This window comes from Embiotoca jacksoni, unplaced genomic scaffold (genome assembly GCF_022577435.1).
Source record: "Embiotoca jacksoni isolate LCO1_2020_lvr unplaced genomic scaffold, fEmbJac1.0.p SCAF_32, whole genome shotgun sequence".
In the NCBI taxonomy this organism is placed as follows: Eukaryota; Metazoa; Chordata; class Actinopteri; family Embiotocidae; genus Embiotoca; species Embiotoca jacksoni.
The window spans coordinates 592,987-610,040 of record NW_027185384.1 but is presented as its reverse complement, the minus strand read 5'-3'; the positions used below and the strand labels follow the sequence as shown (position 1 = coordinate 610,040).

General features: G+C 43.7%; 1 protein-coding gene across 5 annotated transcripts in view; it reads left to right on the top strand.

The window, feature by feature from the left end:
• The first annotated feature begins 203 nt into the window (after positions 1–203).
• ppfia2 (PTPRF interacting protein alpha 2) overlaps positions 204–17,054 on the top strand; it is a 151,174-nt gene continuing 134,323 nt past the window's right edge. For 2 of the 5 annotated variants that reach the window (XM_069164849.1, XM_069164847.1), the window contains exons 1-2: positions 204–485; positions 10,359–10,617. In XM_069164849.1, the coding sequence (XP_069020950.1) occupies positions 10,369–10,617 (249 nt within the window). In that variant the 5' untranslated portion in view covers positions 204–485; positions 10,359–10,368. The remainder of the gene's footprint in view (positions 486–10,358; positions 10,618–17,054) is intronic. The other 3 variants (XM_069164851.1, XM_069164850.1, XM_069164848.1) reach the window with 2 other exon arrangements.

The following is a 17,054-nucleotide window of genomic DNA, read 5'->3' as shown; positions in this document are numbered from 1 at the left end:
AATTTATTGCAGTCAGTGAAATTTGGAGAAATGCTGCAAATTCTTTATATTAAATATTATTATTAGGCTTGTTATAGGTTTTGTACAGGAGAGAAGGAATTGCACAGCTGCAACTTTAAGACTCCACACGCCTCCCCTCCGCCAGCTCCAACAATGGTCTTTTCCAGCTCCGCTTATCACAGCAGAATTTGTAACATGCCATAATTTCCCGACCGGTGTGTGTGTGTGTGTGTGTGTGTGTGTGTGTGTATCCCCGGAAATCAAATGTCATTCCCCGATGCGGCTAATTTGGCGATCGTTGCTGCTCCTTTGTTTTTGGACGATGCCGGGGACCAGCCGCACCTTTACGATCCGATCCTCGGCGTCGCTGCCTGTTTGCACTGAAGAAGCCTCCCAGGATTGACCGCTTCATGGTAGAGCTCCCAGAGACTGCAGTTGTCATTGATCCGCTGGCAGAGCGTCCGCTCATAGTAAAGGAATAAATTGTGAGTATATGCACACTGTTGCCGCCGGTATTGCGGTGACCTACATTGCCCCCCCCCCCCCCCCCCCCTTGTTCCTGCGGGCTCAAGGTGATTTTCTGCGGTGCCCTCATGTGAGCTACATCCCTCAACTCTGGACTGATAGGGTGAGGGAGGGAGGGGGGGGGGGGGTGTTGGAGGAAGAGCAGGCTCCTGGTGTGGATGGGTATATACATTTCGTGTATGTGTGTGTGTGTGTGTGTGTGTGTGTGTGTGTGTGTGTGTGTGTGTGGCGGGAGGGGGGGGGGGGGGGGGGTTGACATTGTCAGGCTCTGCAGGAGAGCAAAAATTCGGCCGGGCTGTCACAGTGGAGAGAGACAGAGGAGAGAGTTAAAGGGGGGGCGGGATGCAGACAGAGGCTGGCATGATGTAATGCACTTGAGACAATAGCCAAGGATTCTCCCCAATTATCATTTCAGAGGATGAGGAGGAGTTGTTACGGTGGCGTAAAGACGCGATCAGCGCCGCAGTCAGGCCGTCTCGCCGTGTGTGTGTGTGTGTGTGTGTGTGTGTGTGTGTGTGTGTGCGCGCGCGCGCGCGCGTGTGCGCGCTGTTAATGACAGTAAAAGCAGGAGCTGTCATATGAGGAACAGCTGCCCCTCCTATAAACAATATTATTACCAGGCTATTACAGAGATGCAAGGAAGGGAGAGAGAGCATGAAACAGACTCTCAGGGATGAATCAATTTATCTGCCTCACACTTGTTTTGTGTTGTGACTGAATGAATGAATGAATGAAGGAATGAAGGAATGAGTGAAAAGGCAGGCTTAGCTGTTAGGAGGTTAATGGCTGGAGGCAAAGCTGCCATCTACCTCTGATCTTGCAAATTCATATTAACATGTGCAACCAGGAGAGTAAAGGAACATGACAACATTTGGATGACATCTTTGCTGAAACTGTGGCTCACGCTATTTTTTTTCCCCCAAGCGTGACACAGATAGTCTACATTATGCCAAAGCAAGGATGCTTAATTTTTAAAAAAAAAAAAAGAAAAAAAAAAGGAGTGTGACTTTTCGGTGATGCACCTCGACCATGCAAAATACGCTACACTGCTTAATATGTCTGGTGTGCAGACAAAGCTTTTGTTGCCCGGAGGTGTCATGCAGAGAAGTGGCTACCTGTGGCAGCAGCTTTTTATATCTATGAAATTATGTTTTAAGGGCATCTTTTACAGCCTGCTGCTTAACCTTCCATAATGAGAGAGGTTGACATGATGGCGGCGGTGACGGGCGGCATAGTTTCAAATCGGTTTCAACTTTATTGCTTTTTTTTTTTTTTTCCCTCACCTCGATCTGTGCTCTTATTCAATCTGTATCGATTCAGGGTTTGCATGACCTTGCTGCAGGGGATTGTGGGTGATGGTAAAGGCTAGACGTTGTCCTTTCATCCTTTCATGTGCATGCAGACTTGTTTTCAGTTGAGCACACAACCAGTGAACACAGACACACAAATCCCCCCCACCCCCTTCCTCGCCCTCGCAGATGCTCACACACAGGTGGAGGTAAAGTGCACTCAAAGACAAATGGACACACTTGATGCACGGCCCTCCTCCTCACCCTTTTTCCCGCCTCCCTAATGGCAGCAGGCTGGGTGTAACTCTACACCCGTGCCATCCTCTTCATCCCATCTCTGTCTCATTCACTTTTTGCTGCTCGGCGTATCAGTGTTCACATGAGAATGTCAATGAGTGTGTAAAACAGGACGGTAGTATTTTGGTGATGTAATAATTTACAGATGCACAAGCAGGTTTTTAAAGCACTTTCATGGACGGATCTCCTTTTATTTTCTGCAGATTGTGATTCGGAGCATTCACGGACACAAAGCGACAGTTGGTAGAAGATTTTAGGTCCATGAAGGTGACTGTAAATGTCATGAGTCGGACAAATGGGATTCGACTTGCAGAGATTTAAAAACTATACGATAAAATGTGTAGGTTAGGTTAGGTTAGGTTAGGTTAGGTAGTTACTTTATTAATCCCCGAGGGGAAATAAAAAAATAAAAAATAAAAAATAAAATAGATTGGAGTTGTGCTACCAGTGACATATGTGGTGTGTTCCCAGACTGTTGTGGATGACGAGGATGAGAACCAGCACGCTTGTGGCTCCACTACAGATGAAATAGCTCATGGTGGGAAAAGACCAGCTCAACTTTAAAATATTCATTTAAATTTTGAATTTAATTGTCGCTCTTTTGTACACCGTTAACACTTGCAATCACTTTGAATTTAAACCTCTGTTTTCTTCACAGTGTTTTCTCTCTCTTGTATGATTGATTGTAGTATTTCTCCTTTTCTTTATGGACATTATTATGGGTTCTGATTGTGTTACCAGGTGTTAACCTGAATCTGGTGTCTTTGTTCCTTTTCTTGTATCCAGATGAACTATTTAAAGCACTAAAACGTGAACAACTATAGAATCTAAGTGTTCATAGTGTGCATAAGATGATTTTTCATTCCTACTTATTCTTCAACATGACTGTCAGTATACTGGTGTACAAATAACACTTTACAATGAGACTAATTCATAATTTACCAAAAATGATTTTACATACGTGTGATCAGGATGTTTAAATTCTGTTTCTTGGAGTCTTTTACACATTGCAGGAGTAACATTGTTGGAGGGAGAGGCTGTATTGAATTTTTTTTTTCTCTGCCTCATAAAAGCTAAGTATTACATTATTGTATAAAACATCTAAAAATATATACAGCCTTCTGCCTTTATAAGTCCAACAAAAAAAATCTATTGCTGTCCAGTAAATCCTGTTTTTGCAAGGGGTTTCCGGTCAGTTGGAGGACTGCACTCTCCCTTCTTCTAGAACTAAGCCTTTCATAAACTGCAGGATGTAGTCGAAAACATCTTAAAGAGGGATTATGTAACTTTTAAAACAGTATGTGGCATATTCTCCCTCTTGTGAAATGTTGAATTCAGCAATGCAACTAATATAAATAAGAATCCAAAGCACAAAACCTAAAGAAAAGCATCAAAAGCAGCTTGAAAACAAAGACTTCAATGAATCATTGATTGTCTGAAAAGATGCCAGTTCGCTCTCTGTCCATCAATTAACCATCTTAACAGCTCTCTGACCCACCGGTGGGCTCACACCGCACCTATCACACATCTCGGGTATATGAATATTTCACTTAGGGTAAAGATCATGCAGCTTCAGTGAAGAGCCGGAGCAAAGCTGAGACGCCAAATCCGTGGAGGAAAAGCGTTTTTTTTCAAGCTTAAAATTACTAACGCAGAAAAAGGAAAATGTTTCAGTTTTACACTACAGTCACATTTACTTTGGCATGTGCAGTGGCTTATTATAACAAAGAATAGTATCTAATGTTAAACTTAAAATTACATCACTCATAGTGAAGTTAACATTTTAATACCAAGTCTACAATTCTTTTTAAAAAGTGGATTGTACACCTCATGCTGCTCAAACCCAACAACAAGCATGAAAACAATGGCACGAGATGATTGCAGTGTCTTCAGTGGTGGCTCTGTCTAAAAACAGTCATATGACATTTTGTCTTTTGAAAACCTTGTGATAGTTTTCATGTGAGAAGATGAAGTACATTTTTTTTATTTCTCCCCCATCAGCCCAATGTTTTTTTTCAGTAACTTGAAGTGATCACAGTTCTCCACTAAAACAAATAAATTAGCATGAATGGATTTTTCTTTTTTCTTTTTTCATCATGCATAACTGCTGCGTCACCCCACAGAGTCACAGGTTACAGATCAGCATTCAGCGCTGAAGACCAGTTGATAGTATTCTCCATCCTGCTTGCAATCGTACGTTCCTGTGGCCATGAATATATTCAATAGACTTTAATTGTTGTTTTTCTTGGCAGGCTGTCTCCTGGTTGTCAGAAGTCTCTGTGGTGGAGGGTGCCATATGAATGAGATTATTTTTTTTTCAGCACTATGAGTGTACCGTGCAATCTGGCCAGTTCCATTCACAAAAACGCTGCGTCGCTCCTTCTCCCCCACCTGTTGGCCTGATATGGATGCCAAAGCGGGAGAGAGCGGCGCACAACAGCTTTCCCATTACCCTTTTGAGTTCATCAATGCGGTCTGTAAGATGCACTTTGTGCTCAGCTGCATGCCAAGAAATCAAACACAGACATTATTTAAAAGTGGAATTTCCCACTAGTCAGCTCCCCTGGCAGCCACAGACGGACGCGTGTAATCAGCTTGCTGCTTCTGGTCTTGATGCAAGTGAAGTGCATTATCATCAAAACAATTTGGTCGCGCTCTCTGATTCGTGTTGTGAGGAAATGAGCTTGAATGAGTCTAATGGATTGTTACAAATATGTGAAAAGTTGACCTCGCAGTTCAGCAAAAATTAGGTGTATAATGAGCTTTTTGGACCAACTTTTTTTTTTTTTTGCACACATTTCTAAATGACCATCTCCTCGCCTAATGAGTTAAAGCATTATTAATTCCATGCTTGACGATAACGAGGCTTTAAACACACTATTAAATAACGCTGGTTTTTATTTTAGTCTCTCCAAAGTCAGCTCAACAAGCATTCAGTGGTACGGCTTATCTCCAAAGCCACAGAGTGTCGTGTTCAGTCCGCCGCCTGTTCTGCACGCGCTCGCGCTCCGCATGCCGTTTGATGTTTCCCAGGTGGTGAATAGGGCTGAATTTGCCTCACTTGGCCACGTACAGCTCAGGAACATGCTGCTTGTTTTGTGTGCTGCTCCTTATCTATCTCGCACAATTGTTCCCATTAATGAGATTAACTGAAGACATTCAGGAAATTAGCTGCAGCTCGCTGATTTGTTCGCTGGCAAAAAAAATGGAGTGGCTCTACATTATGTGGCAAAATTTACATCTGTCCCTTATAGATACAATAGTTCACCGCCTGCTTCATTCTTCCAGAGGTTTGTTTGTACGATTTTGTCTTCGTCCCGCTGTTTTTCCGTTTCACTATTTTTAAAGATGATAATGCGAAATATATTGTTTGTTTACAGAGGCTGCCCAAAGTTAAACTGTAGTAGTTCAGGTTCAAGTCAGTACAAACTAAATCAGTTTCTACAATATTAGCACTCTTGTGTCTTAAAATGAGACGATTCCAAAACCACCAATTTTTACATCCCTTTCCCATTTTTTTTTAAAACCTATCCTCCTCCAATATTTGTGCAGTCGTTGATCCATGCAGGCCGCACGTGCGCACGCCTACGAACTCTGAAACGCTACATATTCCTGCCCGATTTCTACCACAAATGTCCAAACAGCGTGGCGCGTTGAAACACTTCACAGTTGCCAGCTAAGTGTACCGAGCTGCAGACAAAATGGCGGACACGGAGACAGACATTCCTCCTTTACTATGAAAGCAAGAAATCTGTTCAGTTTGTCCCAAGTCATCTGAATATGAACAAAACCCAACAATATGCGACGACGCCTGTTCACGCTTGTTTTTATTTGTGAATGCGACGTGGCCGATATCAGCCAACACTGAAGCACATACAGCTTGCGACCGCTCTTTTATTATTAACGTTGGTTGTAAGTGTTGTGATCAGTACAGAAATGAAAGGAATATGAAGACACGAGGACGCATAGAGGATCGCTCTTTAGCACGATGTTGTCCAATGGTCGTGTTTTTTTTCTTTCCCCCAACTGTCTGGATTGGGCAATGAATCAGGCAGTGTTGCAAAAGATGATAAATTCAATGCATGTGCAGCACAGATTGGGCACAGGCACTGGCAACTACACTGTCGGTATGCTTCGGATGAAGTGTCTCTTCATTGGCAGAACAGCGTCTGAACGCACACCCTTTACACTTTGACGATCGACCTGGTGCAGAGGTGAGAAGTTGAGAAGGTTTTAACTTCCCTGTCCAGCTCAGTTTTTGTTGTCTACAACCGAGTGAAACTAATGAAGGCCTTCAGGGACAGACTTTTCAAAACTACACTCTTATACCCTTTTGAACAATTAGCTCGTCTCACCTTTTTCCAGGTTGACTGTCTTTTCAACATACCTTTCAGTCTACCTTTGATTTTCACAAGCCTACAGCCCTGAACTCTTTCAAAATAAAAATCCAAATTGTTCATGAAGGTTTTGCTGTTATAGATCTGGATCTTTTCATGGTTTCATGATACAACTTTCTGTCGCCAGCGAGCCGTGAGCTTGGTGTTTGAGCTCGGATGAGGCGGAAAACGGGGCTCTGGATTTGGTGCACTGATTGGGAAGAAAAACCTCACTCCTATCCCCTTGAATAATTCATTGATTGGCATATGGCATGGAGAGAAAAGCCCAATGATCCCTGCATGTCTGTCTGTGTGCACTTCTTATTACATCTGTGGCCCACAATGTGTTCAATTGAGCGTGCTGCAGTTCCTGCCTCCCGTGATTCCTGAATACTTCAAGCCTCACATTTAACATCTTTAACCAGCTGCACTAAACTCAGCCACTTAACTCTCATCTGTTTTTTTACAACACTCTCAGTCTATTCCTTCAGAAATCCAGTTCTCTCACTGAGTATCACTCTGACAGATAAAATCTTACATATTCATCATTTGATGTGCATTTATGCCGCATAGTCTGACATGCTAGTGGAATTTGAGGGCAGCTTTTTCCTGATGTACATTATCATAATGTGCTGTGAGTTTGCACTGCAGAGGAAATGAGCACAGAAAGACTATCAGTAGGCGTTCTGTTTCAGGCCCTTGGATTATCTGTCGACCGAGTATCTATTTTAATGGTGGTCAAATTGGCTTTGCAGGAAAATACTATTGTTGCTGCTAGCGAGAGCAATCTGGCCGGCATCTGCATCCCGGCTGGCAAAAAGAGCTCTCAGCCCGCACATTCCTCACACTGCCCACTGTGGGTCATGAGAGTATATCTATTCAAGAGGATCACACTAACTCTTACCTGTCAGCAACACTGCTCCACACTGGAGAGAAACTAATGTCTGGCTGCACAAACATGCCCTCCGATAACGGCGTAGAACAAATACTGAGCCGCTGAGGAGCAAAAAAAAAAAAAAAAAAAGGGAATTTTAGGGAAAGTGGTGGGTGTTTATCGCTGCATTTTGCCTCCGGGCTTTACAGACAAGAGCTATTGCTCAGTCTTTTTTTTTTTTTTTCTGAATTACAACTTTAACTGATGCCTTTCAAATGGCACAATTAAGCAGATAAATGTTTCATAGAGCGATGGCGCATGTTTTCAGTTTTCATGAAGGCTGAAAAGCGCAGACAAAAGCAGATCAGTCAGTGCACTTTCGCTCCGTATCTATTGATTTTTCATAGACAGTAGAAATGATTTAAAGGGCTGCCACGGTGAGATCAAAGCATAAGGTGCAGGAACGGTACAAAAGGGGACTCTATGTGCCATGAAGCAGAAAGAAAAAACATCCTCAATACACTTTCTGCACAGCTTAAAGGAGAAATAAAACACTGTTAAACAACAAAAATGGGCCTGGTATTTCAGGGCATGTTTGTTGGTGTATTGTGGTTAAACCCTCAGAATCAGGTGCAATTGTTCACGCATTTGGAAATCTAATTGAAATTCTCAACTAAAGTAGACTTATAAATTAGCTTCATAGAAAATGAGCACGGATTACTAAGAAAAACAGACTTTTTCTTACTAGTTGAAGATTCAAGAGTGGACTGTTCCTTTTAAAAGATTGTCACAACTAAAAAAACAATAAAACCTGCATCTATAATAAATCTAGCATCTTCCTCCGTTTGCACAACTATCATGTTTTGGGCCACAGTGAGGAATAAATCACTACCCTCCACTTAAAATGCACACCCGATGCCGCAGTCCTTCCGCCAGCCGGCCCCAGCTCTCCAAGAGAAGACTGGCATGTGCGGTGCGTCCAGCCAAGCAGCATGCGGGCTCGGTCCCTGCAGTCTAAATGGCAGCGGATGGTGGCTGAATGGTGAACCGGTGGGAGCCTGGCCGGGTGCCCGCAGAAGATATGGGAGACCCCGTCTCACTGCCAGGACATGCTGGGACACAGACCTGGCATTGTAATCCAGAGGGGACCAAGTCTCAGCAATGGGATATTGAAACCTCACTAAATTAACCTGGCCTAGGTCAAGACACTGAGTGGCTGTGGCCTTCCGTTTAAGACAAATTGATCACGAACTTGCAAGTAGGGTACTGTTGCCTGTGCAGCAACTGATTGACACGTTTAATATTTGGTAGATGATTGAAAAAGGAGAGTTGAAATATGTTTGGTTTTACTTTTGAAGGTATCTCAGTCACGATTTCTGTCAGTATTGCTCTGGACGACTTCGAATAGCCACAATATCTGTGCATTCAGTTAAGAGCAGTGTCGCAACTACCTTGAACTGAAAGTAGCAAAAGCATGCTTGAAAAGTCATTGTTATCACGTTAGTAGCATGTTTGTGATGTCGTCATGCCATATTTGCATGTCATGTTCAACGAAGCCATAGTCTCCGTAATTTCAGTAAACATGAGCCAACGTGACATAGTTAACATTAGCCTAACGGTAGCTCGCTTAAAGCGGGACAGGAAATTAGCTGTGCGCCTTCGAACGACTTAAAAACTGTTATATTCACCTTATACGCTACATGGAAATACTGTAATGAGCAGTTAGCTCGTCTGTCATTACACCAAAACAGCTGAGACCATGAATGCTCAATGTCCTCCTGAGGTCCTGAAGGTTGAAAGCTTGGTGCGATAAATACGGTATTTAATTGCTGTTAAACGGTGTATCATATTTTCCAATCTAAGTTTCTGTAAATGGAGTATACTCTCATTTTCTCTCGTGCTTTATGTTGAATTACTTACATTTTTAATAACCGGTGGCTTTTTTTTTTTTTTTGCTTCATCATGTCTGACTCGGATGATGATGCCGACGTACTTTCAGCCCATGAACCGGCCCATCGGTTACAATGACTCCTGACGCTTTTGAAAGCCCCTGAGGGAAGCTGGAATACGGCTTCATATATCCACTATAGCATAGATACGATGTATTATGCAACCCGATCTGGGCTGGCCCATTAAACAGCACAAGCGTGAAATCTGGGGCAGAACGCCCAGCATCCCAAGACGTCTCTGCAGCTTTGAAACGCCGGGGTGACGCGGAGCCAAGCTCCAACTGTGTCAGGCCCAGCCACTTAGACACAGCCATACAAACGGTGGTGTGTGTGTGTGTGTGTGTGTGTATTCACACACAGGCATGTGAAGTCGGCAGTAGACAGAGACGGAGAGAGACACGTTTGTTTTGCTTTGTACTAGTTACTCATCTTCCTCACATGAATTGTTTTGCTTGTCTTATATGCACAGACCCATTTTTTTTTTATTTTTTTTTATTATTGCTTAAATGTAAAAAGAACACTGAGCCAATAAGATCTTTTTCTATGTCATCTATTGGCTGATAAAAAAATGTTTTGTTCACGCTCAAAGGTCATCTCAGGTCACTCACTGACGAACTCAGAATCACGTTCAGCTGCCTTTAGTATTGGCCACTTATGTTGTGATTATTCTTGTAAAGCTGAGAATTAATTTAACCTTTTGACTTTCAAATGTACTAATATACGGTGGTGTGGTGGCCCTAAAAGGGAATATGCAGCCTCTTGCTTTTTTAAATGACAAACTGTACTTTTTGTTACATAAAGGAGGCTAATTTTCTCTTCGGGGTCAACAGAAGAAGAAAAAGGAGATAAAATTATATTTTACCAGTCAAATTTGAGCAAATAATAGGTTAACATCTTGATATATGAAATGCCATCAAGATCAGCAGTTAAGCGAGTGAGTTGTGTGTAATATAAGTGGCGGCGACTGTGTGATAAACGGTGAGGACCACCACACGCTCTGCGTTAATTTAAAAAAAAAAAACTGACGTCCGATCTGCATCCTCCTCAGCAGAGCCAAGATGATGTGCGAGGTGATGCCCACCATCAGCGAGGACACGGCGCTGAGCCAGCGCGGCTCTCAGAGCAGCGGCTCGGACCCGGACTCCCACTTTGAGCAGCTGATGGTCAATATGCTGGACGAGAGGGACCGGCTGCTGGACACGCTGAGGGAAACCCAGGAGAGCCTCGGACTGGCCCAGCAGCATCTCCAGGATGTCATCTACGACCGAGACTCGCTGCAGCGCCAGCTCAGCTCCGCCCTGCCACAGGTGAGCAACACCAATGCCTCTTTTGACTTTTGGCCTTTGTTGACTCTTTTTAATCGTTTCTGATGCGGACAGGAAACGTGGGGAGACGTGCAATGAAGGCATCTGAACTCTGTGATCTTCCTCCTGTTTAGATCCTGTTTCATACAGTATGGGGTTGCATTGCTTTGTTCTCTTTCACAACTTGCGATACGAGCAACGCGCGATATATTCTTCCCCAGCCGTGGTGTTAATTTAAAGAGGGTAATTATCTTTTAATTTACAGCACATCACTTGACTACGCTTAAGTGAACATGGCACAAACATTGTGTGTCTTCCAGTGGCATCACTTTGGAGAATTTTCCAACTCAGCGACTCTCACTAACTCCAGATGAAATTTGAAAGTCCGAATGAAATCATGCAACCGAGTTTATTGTTTGGGAGAATGAATTTGGAGTACTTGTTGCACTCCTTTAAATATTCAATAAGCGGTTGGATTTCCATTACATGCAGATGATTTTGTAAAGCACTTTCGATAAAGTATGCATCAAATGAGCCACGTTTCCGTGTCCAAAACAAGTTGCTATTTAAAATAGCAGGAGTAATCAGACATTGAGAGTGCATTCAGCCATGTTGGCTGGATGACACAGCAAACTCGCCGTCGTCTGAAGTCAAATCAATTAAACAGTTTGGTTAAAATTTTGGTGTGTGGTTAGTTGATCTTTCAGCAGTATTTGGAGAAATGAAGGTCTTACGTAATAATTTCTACAGTAAATGGAGATTAGCACTTTCTAAAACTGTGTCAGTAATTCCAGTCACACGCTTTTCCCCACTGTGTTTCCAAGAGACTCTGGAGGTTTGCTGGTGGAGAGAGGAGGACTTTGTTCGCAGGCGGTGCCCGCTGATAGCACAGTAATCCGCGTGGTTTCAGAGACACAGGCGAAGGCGTAAAGTGCATCTGTATTAGCTTTGGTGTGATCGCACATTAAAATTGAAAGGGGGTTTGAAGTGTTAAAATGATACTTCCTTTCTTTTAAATAAACCAACCACAAAATCATTTCAGTATCCTTTTTTAAATATGTTTTTTTTACTTCTTGCCCCATGGCCTTTAGAATAATTTAAATTAACACACTTACACCTCCTCAATCTGCCGTGTGAAAGGGATCCTCCGAGTCTGTGTCTCGAGATGTTTTAAATATGCTTTTCCTTTTACCAGAGACCGCCTTTGCTGTGTGTAATCTCGGATTCATCTCAGACTGCAGGTTTGAACTCGGGGTTATGTGCTCTTCAAGCTCATAGTTTAGCCTCAAGGCTTTTATGGTCTTCAGAAGTTAGACAAGTGGACATAAAATACAGTGGAGAGAACAAGACAAAATAAAAAGGGAAAATTGAAGCGCTATAAAATGCTGCTCATCGATGCTTTCAAATACTCAGAAGCTCCTCACATTGAGTTGGAGAACGTAAAAAGACATCAACCCTCCCACTCTTTTCTCACCTTTGAATGCACGTCTTTTCTCGTTTATTGTTGGAATAGCAAATTGGGGGTCTATATTCCTCTCCCGTAAAAATGTTCCCACCACTTTTTTTTAAGAGAAGGCTGCCAAAGTGAAATAACATTTCCATTATCAGACAATTTCGCTCGTGTCCACTGGCAGTATAAAGCTCCGCGGTGATGTATGGGTTGTCATTGTGTAATGACAGAGCTGACATACTGTTCTGGTGCTTTTCCCGGCATCTGGCATAAATTAAATGTCATCGGGATCCTCCCAGCGACGTGCCGGTACAAATGATTCTATTAATTAATCTGATGGCATCTTATTGGCCCGTATGATATCAACATCACTCTAATGGTTTATGAAGTGGTTTGTTAGACCCTGGTAATTATACACAGGCGTTTGGCTGAGGGAAAAGTGGCCCTGTTGTGTCTCTGTTTAATATGCAGCAGATAAGTGTTGTGTTTTGCAGCTTCTGCCTTTTCGTAACAGTAAGAAATGTGCTTATTTCACCGAAGCAGCCGTCACCTTTGTGCTGGTGTGCTGTGAACGTCTTTGCCCCTGATTAGGCTGTAATGGTTTTACTGCATCTGACACTTCTTTTATAATGGGACTTCTTTAATAAATATGCCATTTTGCAGCAGTTTTAGGGGAACCAGCAGTGTGGAACAATGCTCAGATAAGGCTGTAGTGGGATTGTTAAAGGGGGCAATAGATAGCTTGCAGGTCTCCCTCCATTCTCTGTGTGTGATTGCAGAGGAGGTGATGAATGAGAAGAGAAGCAGCAGAGCTTTTTCTTTTTTTTGTTATTCTTTATTTTTTTTTAAAGAGAGAAGTGGCCTCGTTTAAGCGATAGGCAGGCTGTGAATGTGTCTTTACTGATATCACTCCTCCTGTTCCCGAAGCCCAGAGCGCTGGCAGGATTAGATGTTGGCCCACCACAAACTCCCCCCCCCCCCCCCCCCCCGTCTTTTCCTTCACTCTCTGTTTCTGCTCTCACTGCCTTTTCTGTTCTTTTGCACTTTGCCTTGTGTCTCCCTCTCCTCCTCCTCCTCCTCCTCCTCCTCCTCCTCTTCTGCCCCCTTCCCCCCTCCCCCCTCCTCTTTCCATCAGAGGTCAAGGCTCCGCTACTCGTCATGACACTTTCGACTGATCGGAGTGACGTTTGCCGTCCCCACTCGACGCTTCCAGCAACACTTCCCCCTCCTTACATGCATAACAATCCCACAGTACCCCCTGTTCCTTCCCTGATATGCCTCCCGTCCTCACCCACTGTCCCTTGTCTTCCCCGTCTACATCTCATCAGGCCAGTTTTGTTACAGCGGGGAGGAATGGCGGCGGCAACCATTAGCTGTGTCAGATATTCACGGCTGCATGAGATGCCTTGTATACATTAGGCCTCTGACTTAGATGTCTTCTTTAAAGGAATAGTTCATACCTCCTCATAGGACCAAAGCTCCACAGGATGTGGTGTGTTAAACCATTCATTAAATAAGAGGACACTGGTTTGGAACACACTGAATATACACTGATATAAACACATTTTAAAGCTAGTTTCAAGCGTACATGGGTCAAATATTTAGATTTTTGTATTGTGTTATTTTGAAGTACATCAACTTAATTGTCCCCAAAGACATTTTTTAACAGTTTATTTATCTTCCATTATTATTAATATTGTTTAACAGCCATTTTATTTTCAGTATCCAAATAAAAATGTGGATTACTATCAAAAGATGGCGACCAAGTGACTTTGAGTCCAGATCCCTCGTATTCATATATTTGTGTAATGCATCCTTAAATATTTAACAGGTGGGCAATCTCTCTTCAGCAAATAAAACAAAGGGTTTACCCTCCACCACGTCTCCACTGCTGATGTGACGTGCGTTTGCGTTGAACACGGGTGAGCAATTTGTTCTTGCCTCTAACTGTAAGCCTCTCTGGGAAATGAGGAGCACCACTGTCATCTGAAAGCCTGGTGTGTTTCCATGTCTTGCATTAATCAGCCGTGTTTCCTCTGCTACCCTGAATCTGGAGTCGCTCTGCGAACAAAACGACTCCCCGCCAGCACTCGATGGACTCGGTTCAGAGAAAGAGATGGGGAAAGACACGGAGACCGTTGTAGACAACTCAAAGCCTGCAGCACCGCGCACATGTGACCCTCCTCCACCCACCTCCACCCACCGCCCCACCCCCACCCCCGCAAACAGCCCCTATCGTGACACAGGCAGGCAAGCTGGCAGACAGGCAGCGTTCTCCGGAGCACTCAGCTGTGCATTACTGTACTAGAAGGGCCCCGAGGGGCTGCGGGAGCCTTCTTCTCATGCTGTTTATTTACTGTTGCCAAACACGTCCTCATGAAGGCTGTTGCTGATGTTCTCCGCATCAGCTCCCTCTCCTGCTAATCCTCCTCCACGAATACAAATTTGAGTTTTACTCATGTAGTACAGATGTTCCTCACGGTTGGAGATGCTCTGGAGACAGAATAATTCCATCTGTGTAGTTGAGCGTAAGTATCTGATAAAGGTCAGCAACGAAGAGCAAACTGAGTGCTGTTTTCCTTTCACTATCACCACCGGTGATCATAAATGGTCGGTGGATGTTAATGGAAAAAATCTGTACACGTCACGCATTTCAGTGTTGGTGTTTTTCTTCAGATTTTGTTCAAAATATCATTATTGCATTATATTTATTTATACGTCAGTCACTGTGGGTGTGTAAATCTTGTCTATCGGACTCTCTGGACCAACAGCACGGCCACAGATCCCCAGATGTTGGTCCGAGTGCTCTTTCTGCCCGGCCAGACGGTAATGAGATACCAGCCAATTGATCACTCAGACACCGATGTTGTAATGAAAGCCAAGACTGAACTAAATTACAGTACAGAGCAGCCAATTGATCTGTGGTCTGCTCATTAACGACTGCCATGCTGGCTCCAAGAGAAATTACACGTTTCTTTCTTGCAGCATCTTGTACGCAAAATTACACTTTAATTTAGTAGGAATTATGAATATGTAAAGGGTAAGTAGTGTTTACATCTCTGGTGTCATTGGCACCCTGCTTTAAGTCAATGATACCCTGCTGTTTATTAATCATACATGACCGCCATCCATCACGGAGTCAGGCCATAACAGCATGTCTGAGTCCTTCCATCCGTCTTCAAAGTTCAGCTGATATCGCCAAAACAGTGCTTGTAATCATGGAATGTACCACTGGATGTTCGGGGGGGAGGGAGGTGTGTGTGTGTGTGTGTGTGTGTGTGTGTGTGTGTGTGTGTGCGTGTGTGTGTGTGTGTGTGGGGGGGATTGGGGGGGCAGTGGGATGCAGTGGGATGCAAGGAGGAGGAAGCGGAGATGGTGAAGCTCCCTGACAGGGGCAGAGTGTGGAAACGAAGATGACTAAGCTTGTCGAAGAGAGGGGATGAGAGGTGAATCCTTCTCCTCTTTGCTTTCGATTCCCCCCCCCCCCCCATCACCCACCTTCCTTCTCTCTACCCCCCTCCCTGTCTTCTCTGTTGCTTGTACAGGAAGCCCTGGGGGCTCCAGCAGTTCGCCAGTCAGCTGGTCTCCTCCACCAGAGCAGCACATGATTTTCCATGATTACTGTTATTGTTTGTGCCCCAGTTCATGCCGCCTGCAGGCTAGATGTGCGGTTGATGTGTGGCAGGGAGAGGGCAGGAAACTGTGCAAAGAAGGGCCCTGCACAGGAATCGAGCTGTAACGAAGGCCTTCCTTAAGTTGACAAGCTTCAGAATACATAATAATACATCATAAATAGGATAATTATGTCTGTAGACTTGTACACATGTGAATTTGATATAGTAATGTTGGGAAATGTGGTAGATCATTTACTTTGATGTCTTTGGGTCAGCCATCTCTTGTCTAATATACTCACACTATGATAGACAGCAGTGGAGTGTATTCCGATCTTCCCGCCTCGCAAGTGTTGATTTGCAAACTAAAGCCTTTCTTTTTTTTCTGCTCAATTTACCCCAAAGCCTCTGTTTTTCCTCTCTTCCCTTAATTCTTCTCTCCCTTTAATCTTCTCCTGATTGACAGAGGCAGGGATGGGCCCTTGGCCCGCACTCGCTGCACCGCATACATCGAATGTCCGTAATGGCTCTGACAGAGATGCTTGATCAATACCCTTGAAAGGTTAGGGTCTGATTAAGGAGACAGATCTAGCCCTTTGGATGAATCATCACTGCTAGCGCCAACGGCAAGCGCTGGATTCAGGTTGATCGTTTCCTGACTGTGGGCTGGCAGGGGAAGCGGAGGGAAAAGGGATGAGGCAGGGGTTCCGATCAGACACGCCAAGGTGACAAGACGGAGCAGAAGGATCTCCTGCAGATGTAATTATCTCTCTAATGAACAACACAGTGGGATCCCAGAGTGCTGTAAAGTCAGGAAGTTGCAGGAACAGTAGATCAGCCTAACAAGGCGACAGCAGCTGCTTCCTCTGGGTTATCGAGTCAGTTTATTCCAAAATCCCACTGAGAATTTAAATTGGAGAGGTCAGGTAGATGTAAAGCCACACCTAAGGGAGTACATTTATTTTTACACAGAGAGGTTGATCCTATGTCGCCTGCACTGGCCTCACAGTCCCCACAGACAAACTGCTTTTAACTTTGGTTCACTAAAAACCAGTGTACTGATCACATCTGTCTCTAAAGAAATAACAAAGCTGAGATTGCAAAATGCAAAATACAAACATTTCCCCAGAGGTTGGTTCGTAGATCAAAGACAACATATCAATCATGTTGAAACCGAGATATTTTAGTGTAAAATATGTCCTCATTTTGAATTTGATGTCTTAAAAATGTTGTGACTGAAAATTTTAATCACCACCCCGCTACAAGGCCGGATTTCATTTCATTTTTCTTAGCACTTGTATGTCACTCAAGAGACTTAATTTGTTAATATGTTGAAAACATTTTGGAAATTGATGGCTAGTTCTTCTGTCATCTCAAAA